Source organism: Somniosus microcephalus, chromosome 8 (assembly GCF_052327205.1).
Source record: "Somniosus microcephalus isolate GS21.2 chromosome 8, FLI_Smic_1.0, whole genome shotgun sequence".
Classification (NCBI taxonomy): Eukaryota; Metazoa; Chordata; class Chondrichthyes; order Squaliformes; family Somniosidae; genus Somniosus; species Somniosus microcephalus.
In genome coordinates this window covers 182,055,628-182,071,676 of record NC_140994.1, presented here as the reverse complement: position 1 = coordinate 182,071,676, position 16,049 = coordinate 182,055,628, and the positions used below count along the sequence as shown (strand labels likewise).

General features: G+C 42.8%; 1 protein-coding gene across 4 annotated transcripts in view; it reads right to left on the bottom strand.

The window, feature by feature from the left end:
• Positions 1 to 1,932: 1,932 nt before the first annotated feature.
• Positions 1,933 to 16,049, bottom strand: part of ctnna1 (catenin (cadherin-associated protein), alpha 1) — a 196,076-nt gene continuing 181,959 nt past the window's right edge. For all 4 annotated transcript variants that reach the window (XM_085995420.1, XM_085995419.1, XM_085995422.1 and 1 more), the window contains 2 exons: positions 11,841 to 11,975; positions 1,933 to 3,197 (listed from right to left, as the gene is read on the bottom strand). In XM_085995420.1, the coding sequence (XP_085851546.1) occupies positions 2,913 to 3,197; positions 11,841 to 11,975 (420 nt within the window). In that variant the 3' untranslated portion in view covers positions 1,933 to 2,912. The remainder of the gene's footprint in view (positions 3,198 to 11,840; positions 11,976 to 16,049) is intronic.

Genomic DNA, 16,049 nt, shown 5'->3' with positions numbered 1-16,049 from the left:
TGACAGGACTGGACAGACTAGATGCAGGAAGGATGTTCCCGATGGTCAGGGAGTCCAGAACCAGGGGTCACAGTCTAAGGATAAGGGGTAGGCCATTTAGGACAGAAATGAGGAGGAATTTCTTCACCCAGAGAGTAGTGAACCTGTGGAATTCTCTACCACAGATGACAGTAGAGGCCAATACATTAAATATATTCAAGGAGTTGGATATATTTCTTAAGGCTAAGGGGATCAAGGGGTATGGGGAGAAAGCAGGGACCGTGTACTGAATTTGGATGATGAGCCATGATCGCATTGAATGGCGGAGCAGGCTCGAGGGGCCGAATGGCCTACTCCTGCTCCCATCTTCTATGTTTAGTGTTATGCATTTAGGTATGGGCACTGCAGGGTTGCGCACTTAAAGCTGCGAGTGAGAGAAGGACCTGGGAGTTAGTAGTGTGAGGCTATTACAAAATCAAAGTGTGACACGATGTATGGCCAAGATAGTTAAATGCAAAAGAGATACTATATTTCTGTACAAGTCATTGGTCAGGCCTCATCTGGATATTGTATCCAATTTTGGTTTTCTTGCATGGTGGGCAAGATAGAGGCACTGGAAACTGTCCAAAGGAGGGCCACTAGATTGATACCTAGTTTACAATCTCTCAGCAACCATGATAGGTTGAGAGCTGGGGCTATTTACTCTGGAAAAGTGTAGATTTAATTGAGGTCTTCAAAATATTGAAAGAATTAGACACCATCTATGGGGATAGGCTATTTGAGCTAGTCAGATTAGGAAGAACCAGGAAACAGGAGCATAAAAGTTACATAAAACTAGGTTATACGTTATGAGGCATTTCATTTTGCAGTCATCTACCACTGAAATAAGTTGCCGGCATATGCAGCGAGTGTGGATTTGCTGCAAGCATTCAAAAGGGTGATGGACAGCTTCCTGGGTGCGGCTAAGTAACACCATATTAGAAAGTATATGGGTATTTATTGGTAGTGGCGTCTCCCAGTCACCACAGTATCCTGGAACTAGTTTGATGACCTTTGGGATCAGAGAGGAATTTCCAGAGATTTTTTCCCCTCTAAATTGGCCTATGGTTTTTTTCTGCCTCTCCCAGGAAGATTATGCAGCTGATGGGTGAACGGTGTGTAGAAGTAACACCATGACAATACAGGCTCAATGTACTGACTGCACTTCTCCGATCCTTCATTCTTGTACGTTGAGCGAGATTACTTTTGATTTATGTCATGTGTATATTGCATTTTGGCAAACTAAAAATACAGTGGCAGTGCAAAGACATTATACAACCATCTGTGGTGCATCCCTGAAAGTCTTTGTTCTGCACTCAGTCAGTAGATTGGACCAGTCATACGGTCTTCATAGTAGTGTGCCGAAGATGCAACACAATTAAACACCAGCTATATCATGGACTAATAAATTATGATACATCATTGGTCCAAAAGACAGCAAAGATTTACTTTCAGTACCACAAGAAAATGCTTTTCTTTGGCAAACTTTACAAGTGCCTTATGCTCTGCCTTTGAAGTGATTAATTAGTCAGCAACCGATTAAAATATAACCATATTTCATAGAAACCAAAGTATGCCTATCACTTTGTTTTTACAATGCTAAGGTCTGAATCATTCAAGGCATAATAGTGTTGGCAAGTGCACCACTTTCTAATCAATAAGTGTACATTTCAACATAATTAAACCCCATGGATATAACTTCCCCACCCTAAAAATACATGGAGCTAAATCTATAACTGGAATTAAAAAATATTTTTCAAATGTCTCTTGGCATAATGCAATGCTAGAGTTTTGCCTAAGGCTGCAGAAGGCAAGCAACCTCAATTTTGTATTGCAATTACACAGAATAGAGTGATACATTTTGGTTAACTGCAAGGGGAGAACTGTAATTTCAGAATGCCAAAAGCTACAAGGTCTGGCAAGACAGTAACTTTATTTGAGAATTATAGCCAGTACAGAGGTAAATTTATGCTCCAACAAAAGTATTTAAATCATGGAGATTTAAAAGGTCCTTAAGTGTGATACAGTATCGCTCTACAGTTACTAATTAGGATTGTCTTCCAATGATTATCATACCCATTACATTGTACCTTGATATATAGCATGATTGCATAGCACAATAATAGTTTGGCTATTTAAACTCTATTAAACACAATCAGGGAGCGTGTTAATATCAAGGGATGTGTAAATAACTTGTCCGTTTGTATTTGAGGAAGGGTGAACAAAAGGGGGGTAAAAGTTCCTTTTTTGCTTGGACTGTAAGGGGGGGGGGGGGTTGGAGGAAGACTGGAAGAATACAGAAATGGGTTGAAATCAAAATTGCAAACCACTCCACATATTAACAATCTAACTAAAGCAACAATTAAACCAATAGAAACCTCTACATGCATTTAATGGTTTAAAGTCTTTTGTTATCATACAAATGTGGTTGCTTATGGAAAATGATTTAAAATCAGTTTATTGCAATTATTTCACTGTAGAATAGCTGGCAGTTTCATTCAGTTTTAAGAACTTTGGGCTTTAAAATTCAACATCAGCCAATCTGCACATCCCTCAAAAAGTTAAAGTTTTTTGATTATTTTATAGTATTAAAGCAGTTATTGCCAGCTTGTTACCAGAGTGCCAAAGGCGGCTTGAATCTGACCTAATCCGCACAGCATTCCAACTTCCCAATCCAATTATGGAATGGAAACTAACTTTATTTAACTTTTTTTTATAAATGAAGGACAACTCTTAACTTGGTATGAGCCACATTTGTGTGTATATTAAAAGCTTACATTTTATTATTAAAAGCTTACACTTTATTTTTAAAAGTTGAGCAAGTTAAAGGAGGAGTTCTTGAAGCCACTCAAATGTACTTTTACCAGTGGTAATGTATAGGAATGCTTTTTATTTTAAATGCTATCCATAGCCTTGAACTCGCTGAGAGCCTGCACTGGCGAGACATGCTTTTTCTGAGATGCTCTTTTAACTTTGTGAATATCGTCATTTTTCTCCCTCTTTACTAGGGGTTTCTTCTCCGGAGCCCTCATCTTCCATGAGACAGCAGGCATGTTCAGCGATGCCATGCCCAGTGACCTCTGATATTTAGTGGATGCCACATAGGAAGCCTTTACTGTTTGCACAACAGCATTCATCAAGTTCTTTGCAGCTTGGATCAGAGACATTGCACTATCCACCTGGAAATAAGACACCAAAGTCAAGCTTCAGAGAATTACAAGTAGATTGCAGTAGAATTTTCTGTGAACCTGCAGTTAATACAAGTACAGTGGCAATTTTGCTCAATAAACTCAAAGATCATAAAGTACTGCACTGTTCAGTGACCCTGATGGCATATACTAACCAAACCATCCTATGTTAGAAGCTACATATGCTACCCTACAATTTGAGGCAGTGAGTTCTTCATTTGCTCTGTGCCATCTGGGAGGTAGTGTGCAACTGTAAGGCACTTTTCTAAATTTAGGAAAACCAACTTCTGCTGTTTCTATATTGCTCCTAAACCCAATGAGAGCACCCAAGTGTTCAACTCCAGAACAGTACTGGGAGATAGTAGATTGCCTACCTAACTGAAAACAACAAATGATGTGTGCTACAAAGAACGATAGGGAGGAAGGTATCTTAAATACAACTTTATCCTTAAAAAAAAAAACCACACTGAAACCACAATAGAGCTGACACCCCAAATAGATAATGGAATCAATAGTGTCCCCAGATATTGGTGTTACATGTATGATACAGCAGTATCCTCAGCACATATTCATTGCAGAAGATTAGTGTTAGCGGGCAGTCCAATGATGCAATGCCTCACAAAAATAGTGGTGGATTATTCAAATTACATGCCCAATATATCTTGAACGCTTTGTATAAAATTTCACATTTTTGTCCTACATTGGGAAATTACAATATCTGGAATTGTAGGATAGAACCTCTATACTTCCACTAATGCTATAGAATTTCTTTTGAAGTAACAATTACCTTATGAACTATAGCAAAAATATTTATGCAAAATATTGCACTATGCTAAAAATGGATGTCAAGGCCACAATTTCTTTTGAAGGTAGGACGGGGCACTTGTAATTTTCTAGATGTCAAGTTTATTATGAATCAATTGGTTTAATGCTTAATTTTCTCCCAAATTATACTGCACAATAGATACTACTCATCGATATAGTCACTTTGCACAATTTTTATTTTACAATGCCTTTAAGACTCATCCAAAATTGATGCTTGCACACCAAGTTATTTTGCAATTTCTCCCTTCCTCTCCAGAAATTACTGGGCGTCGACAGCTGTCAAATACCTTAACAAGTGGTCAATCTTCAATGTGTGAGCCTAGACAGCAAGTGTCAGCAGACTATTCAATTGTAAAGGGTATTTTAGCAGAGTCTAAACTTGTCCTTAGCTAACAGTCACCGTTGTACACTTACCAGAAGGTTTACTGGATAGCTATGCGCAGTAGGAGGTCCAACCGATTCCCTGCCCCTACCCCCATCCTGGTACATTGGGAGGTAAGGCAAATCAGAATCCCTCAAATGCAGACCGTCTAACACTCAGATCGGTACAGCATCATCTAATATAGTTTAAGAAAGAGCCACCTTTCATATGTAAACTCGACATCTCTGAATACGCATTCTGCAGTAGTAACTATGTTCAACTATTCAATACTTTAGCAAGCAGCTGTATAGATCTTTCCATGAGATTACAAATGTATCTGAGCAATTAGCAGCCAGAGAAAACCTAATCTAATAGCAAGATTGAAGAGCTAGGTTAGGTGAAATATATTGATGTTGTTTCATCTTTTTCACTTTCCCCAATAAAACGGAAGATGCATGCCTGGGAATTCTTACTAGTCTTGACATTTTAGTGCTCCCAGGGTTTCTAGCATGCATCCATGAAACAATAGGAATTGTTCATATCCACTCTTCCTCCCCAGCAAGATGCAAGGCTTACTTAGTGACTCAGCCAAAAACTGAAATTATTACATATATTGCAAAGCTAAAGTTTTAGCCTTAACTAGGAATGACAAAGCTGCAATATCAAGATAAATGATAACTACTGTTATGAGGCAGGATCTTAGTGTAAATTACAATAATGATTTAATTCAGTTGACATGATCCTAAAGGTAGTGTACATAAAGGGTAAAATAACTCAAAATACTAGAAAACTAAACTGCAGATTAATTCAGGGTATTGTAATTTGCCTTCAGCAGTAGAACATTAATATAGCCAGCAATAAAATGGACCATTTTAGTTTGTCACTTAAAATGTAGCCACTTATCCTACAAACATATTTCTAATTTTATAAAGAATCTCCAGCATATCATTAACCCATTTCTCTAATATTCCACTACAAATCTTTGGATTTGTCGTCTGTAATACGTTTAACAAACTCAGTAACATCTAGGTGAGACAGATACCAATTTTAAATGTAAACATGAGATAAAGGGGGCAAAATTCAGTATCGCCCTGTTCGGGGCGCCATCATCGGCCGTGCGTAACGTTTAGCACCTGGCGCTAATTATCGCCTCCGATGGCAAACTTGGCTTTTATCGCCCCTGGAGGTGATTGGAGCGCTAAATCAGGCGCTTCACCTGTCTTAAGGCGCAAAGGCCGAGGAGAGAGGCGCTACCTCAGAGCGCTGGCGAAGCAAGGAAGGGCAAATCAAAATGAACCTGCAAAGTGCTGCTCAGTACCCAAAACTCCTTCACACAGCATTGAATCTCTCCAGAAGTCTCTCTCAATGCGTGGTGCAAAAATGTCACCAACAAAAAAAGGCAGGAAGCGGTCACCTTTAAATAGCGCTCACCCAGTCTCTTTCTGACTGCAAAATGCTCCCCTCAACCTGTCGTTGCTAGCAGCAGGCGGTAAGGCAGGGGGCGCCACTCAATATCCGGTCCGGGGCGCTACCAGGGCATTGCGCACTCGACTGACGTCACGATCTGCTGGCGCCGGAGATCGTGGCGGTAGTGTTTAGCACCGCCGCAAAATGTCTAGTTAATTTTGCGAGCAGCACAAACATCGCCGCGCCCGGGTGCTTGTTGCTTTGCGCCCCATTAGCACCCTCTTAAGGCGCTAACGGGAGGCGTAAACAACTGAATTTTTCCCCCAAAGGCCCTTAAAATCTGCTGGGATTCTGCCAGACTCCAAGCATTACACTGGCAGAACCCATCTGAAAAAAGGCAAGAACATAAGACATAGGAGCAGGAGTAGGTCATTTGGCCCCTTGAGCCTGCTCGGCCATTCAATAAGATCATGGCTGATCTGATCTTGGCCTCAACTCCACTTCCCTGCCCACTCCCCATAACCCTCGACTCCCTTACCATTCAAAAATCTGTCAATCTCCACCTTAAATATATTCAATGACCCAGCCTCCACAGCTCTCTGGGGAAGAGAATTCCAAAGATTCACGACCCTCAGAAGAAATTTCTCATTTCCGATTTAAATGGGAATTTATTCTGAAATTATGCCCCCTCTTTCTAGATTCCCCGACGAGGGGAAACATCCTCTCTCTGCATCTACCCTGTCAAGCCCCTTCAGAATTGTGTGTTTCAATAAGATCCCCTCTCATTGTTCTAAACTCCAATGAGTATAGGCCCAACCTACTCAACCTTTCTTCATAAAACAACCTCTTCATCTCTGGAATCAACCTCATGAACCTTCTCTGAACTGCTTCCAATGCAAGTATATCCTTCCTTAATCCCGGTGTGGTCTCACCAATGCCCTGTACAGTTGTAACAGGACTTCCCTATTGTTATACTCCATTCCATTTGAAATAAAGGCCAACACTCCATTTGCCTTCCTAATTGCTTGCTGTACCTGCATGCTAACTTTGTGATTCATGTACAAGGACCCCCCGGTCCCTCTGTGCCTCAGCATTTTGTAATCTCTCCTTTTTTAAAATAATAATTTGCTTTTTTATTTTTCCTACTAAAGTGGATAACCTCACATTATCCCACATTAAATGCCCATCTGCCAGATTTTTGCCCACTCACAGCCTATCTATATCCCTTTGGAGATTCTTTGCGTCCTACACACAATTTGCTTTCCCACCTATCTTTGTATCAGCAGCAAATTTGGCTACATTACATTCGGTCCCTTCATCAAAGTCATTAATATATTGTAAATATTTGAGGCCGCAGCACTGATCCCTGCGGCACCCCACTAATTACAGTTTGCCAAACTGAAAATTACCCATTTATCCCGACTCTCTGTTTTGTTAGTTAGCCAATCCTCTATCCATGCTAATATATTACCCTCAACCCCGTGAGCTCTTATCTTGTGCAGTAACCTTTTATGTGGCACCTTATCGAATGCCTTCTGGAAATCCAAATACACCACATAGGTAGGAAGGGGGATGAGGTCCTGCATCAAGAATTTAGGGAACTAGGTAACAGATTAAAGAGCAGGACCTCAAAGGTTGTAATCTCTGGATTACTCCCAGTGCCACGTGCTAGTGAGTATAGGAATGGGAGGATAGAGCAGACGAATGCGTGGCTAAGGAGTTGGTGTAGGGGGGAGGGTTTTACTTTCCTGGATCACTGGGCCTGCTTCTGGGAAAGGTGGGACTTGTACAAGTCGGACGGGTTGCACCTGAACCAGAGCGGGACAAATATCCTTGCGGGGAGGTTTGCTAGCACTGTTGTGGGGGGGGGGGGGGGGGGGTTTAAACTAACTTGGCAGGGGGATGGGATACAGAGGGGAGCTGAAATAGGGGGTGATGTGCTGCCAATTATAGAGAAAAAAACAAGTCAGCTTGGTAGACAGGGCAAATATATAAGGGCAAGGCTGGATGGCATCTATTTTAATGCAAGGAGTCTTGCAAATAAGGTGGATGAACTGAAGGTGTTGATAAACACATGGGAGTATGATATTGTTGCTATCACGGAGACATGGTTGAGGGAGGGGCAAGACTGGCAGCTCAATATTCCAGGGTACAGAATCTTCAGGCGAGACAGAGGGGGAGGTATAAGAGGGGGTGTCGCAATATTAATTAAGGAGTCAATTACTGCAGTAAGGAGGGATGATATATTAGCAGGTTCCTCTAATGAGGCCATATGGGTGGAGCTTAAAAACAAAAAGGGGGCAAGCACTTTGCTGGGAGTGTACTATAGGCCTCCAAACAGTCAGGGGGAGATAGAGGAACAGATATGTAGGCAAATCTCAGAGAAATGTGCAAATAATAGGGTAATAATAATAATGGGGGATTTCAACTTCCCCAATATTAACTGGGATAGTCAAAGTGTGAAAGGCTCAGAGGGTGTAGAATTCTTAAAGTGCATCCAGGAGAGCTTTTTGAGCCAGCATGTAGAAAATCCTACAAGAGAGGGGGCGGTACTGGACCTAATTCTAGGGAATGTGGCCGGCCAAGTGGAAAAAGTGCTAGTAGGTGAGCACTTTGGTGACAGTGACCATAATATGGTGAGATTTAAGGTGGTCATGGAAAAGGACAGGGATGGGCCGGAAATAAAGGTTCTAAATTGGGGGAAGGCCGATTTTAATAGGAAAAGGCAGGATCTGGCCAAAATGGACTGGGATCAGCTACTTGTAGGAAAATCCGCATCAGAGCAATGGGAGGCTTTCAGAAGGGAGATTGAGATCATACAATGGCAACATGTTCCCGTAAAGGTCAAGGGTGGTTCCAAAAACCACAGGGAACCTTGGATGTCAGGGGATATACGAGAATGGATTAGGAAAAAAAAGGAGGGCTTTTGGCAGATACAAAAGGCTAAAGACGGAGGAAGCCCTAGAGGAGTACAAAAAGTGCAGGGGGATACTTAAAGAAATTAGGAGATCAAGGAGGGGCCATGAAATAACACTGGCAAGCAAAATAAAGGAAAATCCTAAGATGTTTTATAAGTATATTAAGGGTAAGAGGATAACTAGGGAAAAAATAGGGCCCATTAGGGACAAAAGTGGCAATCTGTGTGTGGAGCCGGAAGATGTAGGAAGGGTTCTAAATGAATTTTTTGCATCTGTTTTCACTATGGAGAAGGACGATGTAGACATAGAAATAGGGCGGGGGGACTGTGATATGCTCGAACATATTAACATCGAGAGGGAGGAGGTATTGGCGGTGTTAGCAGGCCTAAAAATGGATAAATCCCCAGGCCCGGACGAAATGTATCCCAGGCTGCTGTGTGAGGCAAAGGAAGAGATTGCGGGGGCTCTAACACATATATTCAGGACCTCTCTGGCCACAGGGGATGTGCCAGAGGACTGGAGAACCGCTAATGTAGTACCATTATTTAAGAAGGGAAGTAGGGAAAAACCGGGGAACTACAGGCCAGTGAGCCTAACATCAGTGGTAGGAAAATTATTGGAAAAAATTCTGAGGGACAAAATTTGTCTCCACTTGGAGAGGCAAGGATTAATCAGGGATAGTCAACATGGCTTTGTCAAGGGAAGATCATGTCTGACTAATTTGATTGAATTTTTTTGAGGGGGTGACTAGGTGTGTGGATGAGGGTAACGCAGTGGATGTGGTATACATGGATTTCAGTAAGGCCTTCGATAAGGTCCCGCACAGGAGACTGGTCAAGAAGGTAAGAGCCCATGGAATCCAGGGTGCCTTGGCACATTGGATACAAAACTGGCTTAGTGGCAGAAGGCAGAGGGTGATGGTCGAAGGTTGTTTTTGTGACTGGAAGCCTGTGGCCAGTGGGGTACCACAGGGATCGGTGCTGGGTCCCTTGCTGTTTGTGGTCTACATTAATGACTTGGATATGAATGTAAAAGGTATGATCAGTAAGTTCACGGATGATACAAAAATTTGTAGGGTGGTAAATAGCGAGGAGGGTAGCCTCAGTCTGCAGGACGATATAGATGGGTTGGTCAGATGGGCGGAACAGTGGCAAATGGAATTTAACCCGGAAAAGTGCGAGGTGATGCACTTTGGGGGGGGGACTAGCAAGGCAAGGGAATACACAATGAATGGTAAGACCCTAGGCAAGACGGAGGGTCAGAGGGATCTGGGTGTGCAAGTACACAGATCCCTGAAGGTGGCGGAACAGGTGGATAAGATGGTAAAAAAGGCATATGGGCTACTTATATTCTATGCCTCGGCTAATGAAGGCAAGAGCAAGGAGGTTATGATGGAGCTGTATAAAACACTGGTTAGGCCACAGCTGGAATACTGTGTGCAGTTCTGGTCGCCACACTACAGGAAGGATGTGAACACTTTGGAGAGGGTGCAGAGGAGATTCACCAGGATGTTACCAGGGCTGGAGTGCTTCAGCTATGAAGAGAGACTGGGCAGATTGGGTTTGTTTTCCTTGGAGCTGAGGGGGGACATGATTGAGGCGTACAAAATTATGAGGGGCATAGATAGGATGGATACAGAGGAGCTTTTTCCCTTCGTAGAAGGGTCAATAACTAGGGGGCATAGATTCAAGGTAAAGGGCGGGAGGTTTAGAGGGGATTTGAGAAAGAACTTTTTCACCCAGAGGGTGGTTGGAGTCTGGAACTCACTGCCTGAAAGGGTTGTGGAGGCAGAAACCCTCACAACATTTAAGAAGCATTTGGATGAGCACTTGAAATGCCATAGCATACAAGGCTACGGACCAAATGCTGGAATATGGGATTAGATTAGACAGGGCTTGATGGCCGGCGCGGACACGATGGGCCGAAGGGCCTCTATCCGTGCTGTATAACTATGACATCTACTGGTTCCCCTTTATCCACCCTGTTCGTTACATCCTCAAAGAACTCCAGCAAATTTGTCAAACATGATTTCCCTTTCATAAAACCATGCTGACTCTGCTTGACTAGATTATGATTTTCTGAATGTCCTGCTACCACTTCCTTAATAATGGACTCCAGCATTTCCTCAATGACAGATATTAGGCTAACTGGTCGATAATTGCCTGCTTTCTGTCTCCCTCCTTTCTTAAATAGGGGCGTTACATTTGCGGTTTTCTAGTCCGCTGGGACCTTTCCAGAATCCAGGGAATTTTGGTAGATTACAACCAATGCATCCACTATCTCTGCAGCCACCTCTTTTAAGACTCTAGGATGCAGGCCATCAGGTACAGGATACTTGTCCACCTTTAGTCCCATTAGTTTGCCTAGTACTTTCTCTCTAGTGAGTGATTGTTTTTAAGTTCCCCCCCCCCATCCCACCCCAATAGCCCCTTGATTATCCATTATTGGGATGCTTTTAGTGTCTTCTACTGTGAAGACCGATACAAAATATTTGTTCAAAGTCTCCGCCATTTCCCTGTTTCCCATTATTAATTCCCCAGACTCATCCTCTAGGGGACCTGGCTGTGCCAAGTCTCAACAGTCTCTGGGATTTTCTGGCTAATCAGGGTTGGAGCCTCTTCCCAACCCTTACAAGGAAAATGACAGCATTTCCCTTGTAAGGGTAGAGACTTCCTACACCAGGAGTTGCTGTCTCTCTGGCTCAGTCAGCACCCAGTGTTGGACTAGAGGCCAAAATACCAAGGCAGTTAAGGTGTACCAGCCTCCAAATGGGCAGTTCAGGCCATTTCCCTGCACTGGACCTCCAAAGAATAAATAAAAGATTGGACTCCTTACTCAAGGAGCCCTTGGAAGACTGGAAGGCCCAGGGTACCTCCATCCCACCACCCCAAAGACAGCCAGGCACAAGATTTCCTGGCTGCATGAGGTAGGTGGGCATCAGGTATGCATCCACCACCGTGCAAATGAGGCGCAAATGTCGCAGTGTAGTGCAGGAGGGCACCACTCAGCACAATCCCAGTGTAACCGCCAGGATTACTTTCCTTGGATTTTTGGGGCCACATTTTCCTTGTTATTTGAGGAATGGATAGAAAACCGCTCAGTCATTAACTGCATAATACTTACCCCAGACACAATGAGCTCTCCACCCAAGTTTTGAACTTCTGCCTTCACTTTGCTGCAGATGTTCAGCTGATGGCAGTACAATGCAATGCGCTGCAGATAGGCCAATAAATCTTGTTTACAGCTGGAGTCTGGGCACTGAAAAAAAACCAAGAAAGTTAAAAATCCCACAATTTCTACAAACGTTTTCAGTTGTTTCAATTTTTATTTTCAGCTGTTTCAATTTTTAAAGAGTAAAATGTTAGGGTGCTATCAAACTATTAGCTCATACTGAAACTGATCTCAGGCATGGTGCTATAGTTGGCCTTAGGCTTTGAGCAGATCAGTGAAGAGTTTACATTGCTTACATACAATGCCTCCTGGAATGTAATCATGTGTGGAAGCTGGATGATAATAGGATTAAACTTAGCTGTGATTCTCAGATGCACGCCCCTCCCATCCCCATTATAAAATTTCATTCCAGCTTAAACAAGTCAGCTGACTGAGGTAACAGAGGGCTGTTACATAGGAATGAATTGCTTGAAAAAAGACCAATATCCATCTAGTGCGCCTTCTACCATCCTCGCATGATACTGTAGGAGTCTACGTACTCCTAGCAAAAAATACTGAACTCGGAGAGGTTCAACAGAAAAGGTTTAATTCTCGAGACTGCATGTTGAACACAAAATGGCGTCAGAGCCTACACCAAGTCCGACTGCCTTTAATCAGTCCACAGCTTCGACTGCTCCTCCCCCGCTCTGGGCTTAACTATGTTGCAGATCGAGTTTCTTAAAGGTGTGATCCTTCTTAAAGGCATGACGCCTGATTTAGTGTCTACGGACCGAAAAGCGGATTGTGTCCTTTCTGTGGTCGGTACGCCACAATACAACGATAAGGCAGCATTTGACAGTGTGGCATCAAGGAGCCCTAGTAAAACTGAAGTCAATGGGAATCCGGGGGGGGGGGGGGGGGGGCGGGGAAACTCCACTGGCTGGAGTCATACCTAGCACAAAGGAAGATGGTTGTGGTGGTTGCAGGTCAATCATCACTGCCCCAGGACAACACTGGAGTTCCTCCTCAGGGCAGTGTCCTAGGCCCAACCATCTTCAGCTGCTTCATCAATGACCTTCCCTCCAACATAAAGTCAGAAATGGGAATGTTCGCTGATGACTGCAGTGTTCAGCGCCATTCACAACTCCTCAGATAATGAAGCAGTGCATGCCCGCATGCAACAAGACCTGGACGATGTTCAGGCTTGGGCTGATGAGTGGCAGGTAACATTCACGCCACAGAAGTGCCAGGCAATGACCATCTCCAACAAGCGAGAGTCTAACCCCCTCCCCATGACATTCAACGGCATTACCATCGCTGAATCCCCCACCATCAACATCCTGGGGGTCACCATTGACCAGAAACTTAACTGGACCAGCCACAGAAATATTGTGGCAACAAGGGCAGGTCAGAGGCTAGATATTCTGTGGCAAGTGTCTCACCTCCTGACTCCCCAAAGCCGTTCCACAAAGCCGCTCCACCACCTACAAGGCACTAATAAGGAGTGTCATGGAATACTCTCCACTTGCCTGGATGAGTGCAGCTCCAACAACACAAGAAGCTCGACACCATCCAGGACAAAGCAGCCCACTTGATTGGCACCCCATCCACAACCTTAAACATTCACTCCCTTCACCACCGGTGCACCGTGGCTGAAGTGTGTACCATCTACAAGATGCACTGCAGCACCTCCCAAAGTCGCAACCTCTTCCACCTAGAAGGACAAGGGCAGCAGGTGCATGGGAACACCACCACCTCCAAAGTTCCCCTCCAAGTCACACACCATCCGGACTTAGAAGTATATTGCCGATCCTTCATCGTCACTGGGTCAAAATCCTGGAACTCCCTACCCAACAGCACTGTGAGAGTACCTTCACCACACAGACTGCAGCGGTTCAAGGCGGCAGCTCACCACCACCTTCTCAAGGGAAATTAGGGATGGGCAATAAATGTTGGCCTTGCCAGCAACGCCCACATCTCAAATAAAAAAGCTGTTGACTAATCATAATCAATTTCTATTAATTAATCTACAACAGACCCAGACATGACATGAGGAAAATCTCAGTCGTTGAGAACTTTGGGAATAATAGGTCTAAAATCACCTGCTCCTTCCAAGCATGCTAAACTTACCATGTCACATCTCAAATTACTCACACCTGTATCCCAAAATGTTAGATTTCTTTCAGAAATGATCTAATTTGCATTTGAATGTCTCAATACTAACTGCTTCCACCATCTTCCTAGGGAGCCTGTTCCATAGATTGACCACTCGCTCATTGAAATACTGTTTCTGCAGATTAGTTTTGAATTTACCCTCAAGTACAGGCCATGTCCTCTAGTTCTACTGTATGGGCAAGGTGAAACAGCGTGTCATGGTCTACATTATCTGGTCCCTTTAGAATCTTAAAAACAATATCACCTCTCAACCTCTTATCTAGCGTGAACATGCCCAATTTACATAATCACTGCTCATATGTAAAATAAAAAGATTTGAAAGTCTGATGTTTGCCCTGCCAGTGGGAGATAGAATATACATTGAGATGGATTCAAGGGCAGAAGGCCAATAATAGCTCTTACGGCCTCCAGGATCTCTATCCAGATGGGCCGAAGTACAACCAAAACATGTGAATTGTGCTTTTGTGGCTTAAGTTCTACCAGAACTCATCTGTCAGAGGATGGAATTTTCTAAGTTTGTGTAAATAGAGGTTTGTGTAGTGAACGATTCTGAATTAGCCCTCTCACCATTTGCTCCAAGTGGAGGACACAACAGTCAGACTCAATGCCTCCTCACAAATAAGTGCGAAGAGTTTAGTTATATAAAATCTATTGTACTATTTTCATACATCTGTAAGTCGCTGAAGAAATCTTGCACTACTGGGATAATGTAGACCAGAAGCTGAAGAACGCTAATGCTGGGGTCTTAAGGGTGAATTGCTGTGTTTTATTGTGCTGTTGGGTAGCGTGCAAGAATCCAAGCAGATGGAATTTTTACAAGGAAAGGACACGAGATGCTCGTATGCACCATAACTGTTTAGGCACCGAAGCACCTGAGACTCAACATGTCTTTTGAACCTAGTTTCCACATGATAGCAAGAAAATATTTTGAAACAAAAATACTACGTGCTCTATAGCCTGTAATGCAGACTTGAGGTTCAGAAGGTGCTTAATCCATGAGCTTTGTGGAGATCAGAATTCCTAAAACAAACAGCCCTGTAAGTCACTCCAAGAAAGCTTTTATTCTATATTTAAAGTAACTTCAATTTTTAATTGGCACGGTCAATTAATTATTTCTGTAAAAACTAAACTGGCAAGGAAACTACTTGCGTTTTACGTACATAAAAAAGCAACAGAATGGTTATAATAATTGCAATTGGGACATCTATAAATCTTCTTGAACAGCAGGACTAACTTTAAATTAAAATCGACCTGCATGTGGCCTGGCTCTGTCCTATAATTAGATAACTGTATATCTGCATCATCCCAACAAAAATAACACTGGCAAAATAAATCCACCGAGTGAAATACTTAGAATTTATAAAGCGGTTCTAACAAAACCACACTGCAGTTGGTCAGTCAGACATTGATGTTTGAAGCTAATGGTATATTTATCAGTGGGACTGTGTACATTGTTCAGCCTCTAACACTCCGGAGATAGATTCAATGTTGACCAAGTGAAAAGTTTAGAAATGCTCATGTTGCAAGTCTTAGGACCAAATTAAAAACTGGTCCCTTACTGAAGGCTTCACAAATACATAAATGAATGCCAGCTGATACTTGGCTTGGACGTCTAAGGCAATCATCTTAGTTTTAACATTGAACCAGGAATACTTGTTCTCCCCTTTAGGAGGAAGTCTCTATATATTAATAACCAAGGGAAACCAAAATGAACAATGCTGAAGCATCAGCTGATGTAGTTTGCCATTTTTGTCTTTGAGCTCACTACTAGTAAAGATAAACAATTTTGTGTTTTAAACACTTGATCAGGATCTGTGTGTTTCCATTAATGGATGGATATATGGTCTAACTGGGTAATGCAACATATAATTAGTTAGTTGTTCAAAGCAACTTAGAGCTGAAAATTTTATATAAACAATGCAGCTCGAGTGTATTCCTGGTAATGCATATGAATGTGCATGATAAACCTAGACTGGCTAAGTGGGTACAAATATCAAGTAGCTAATG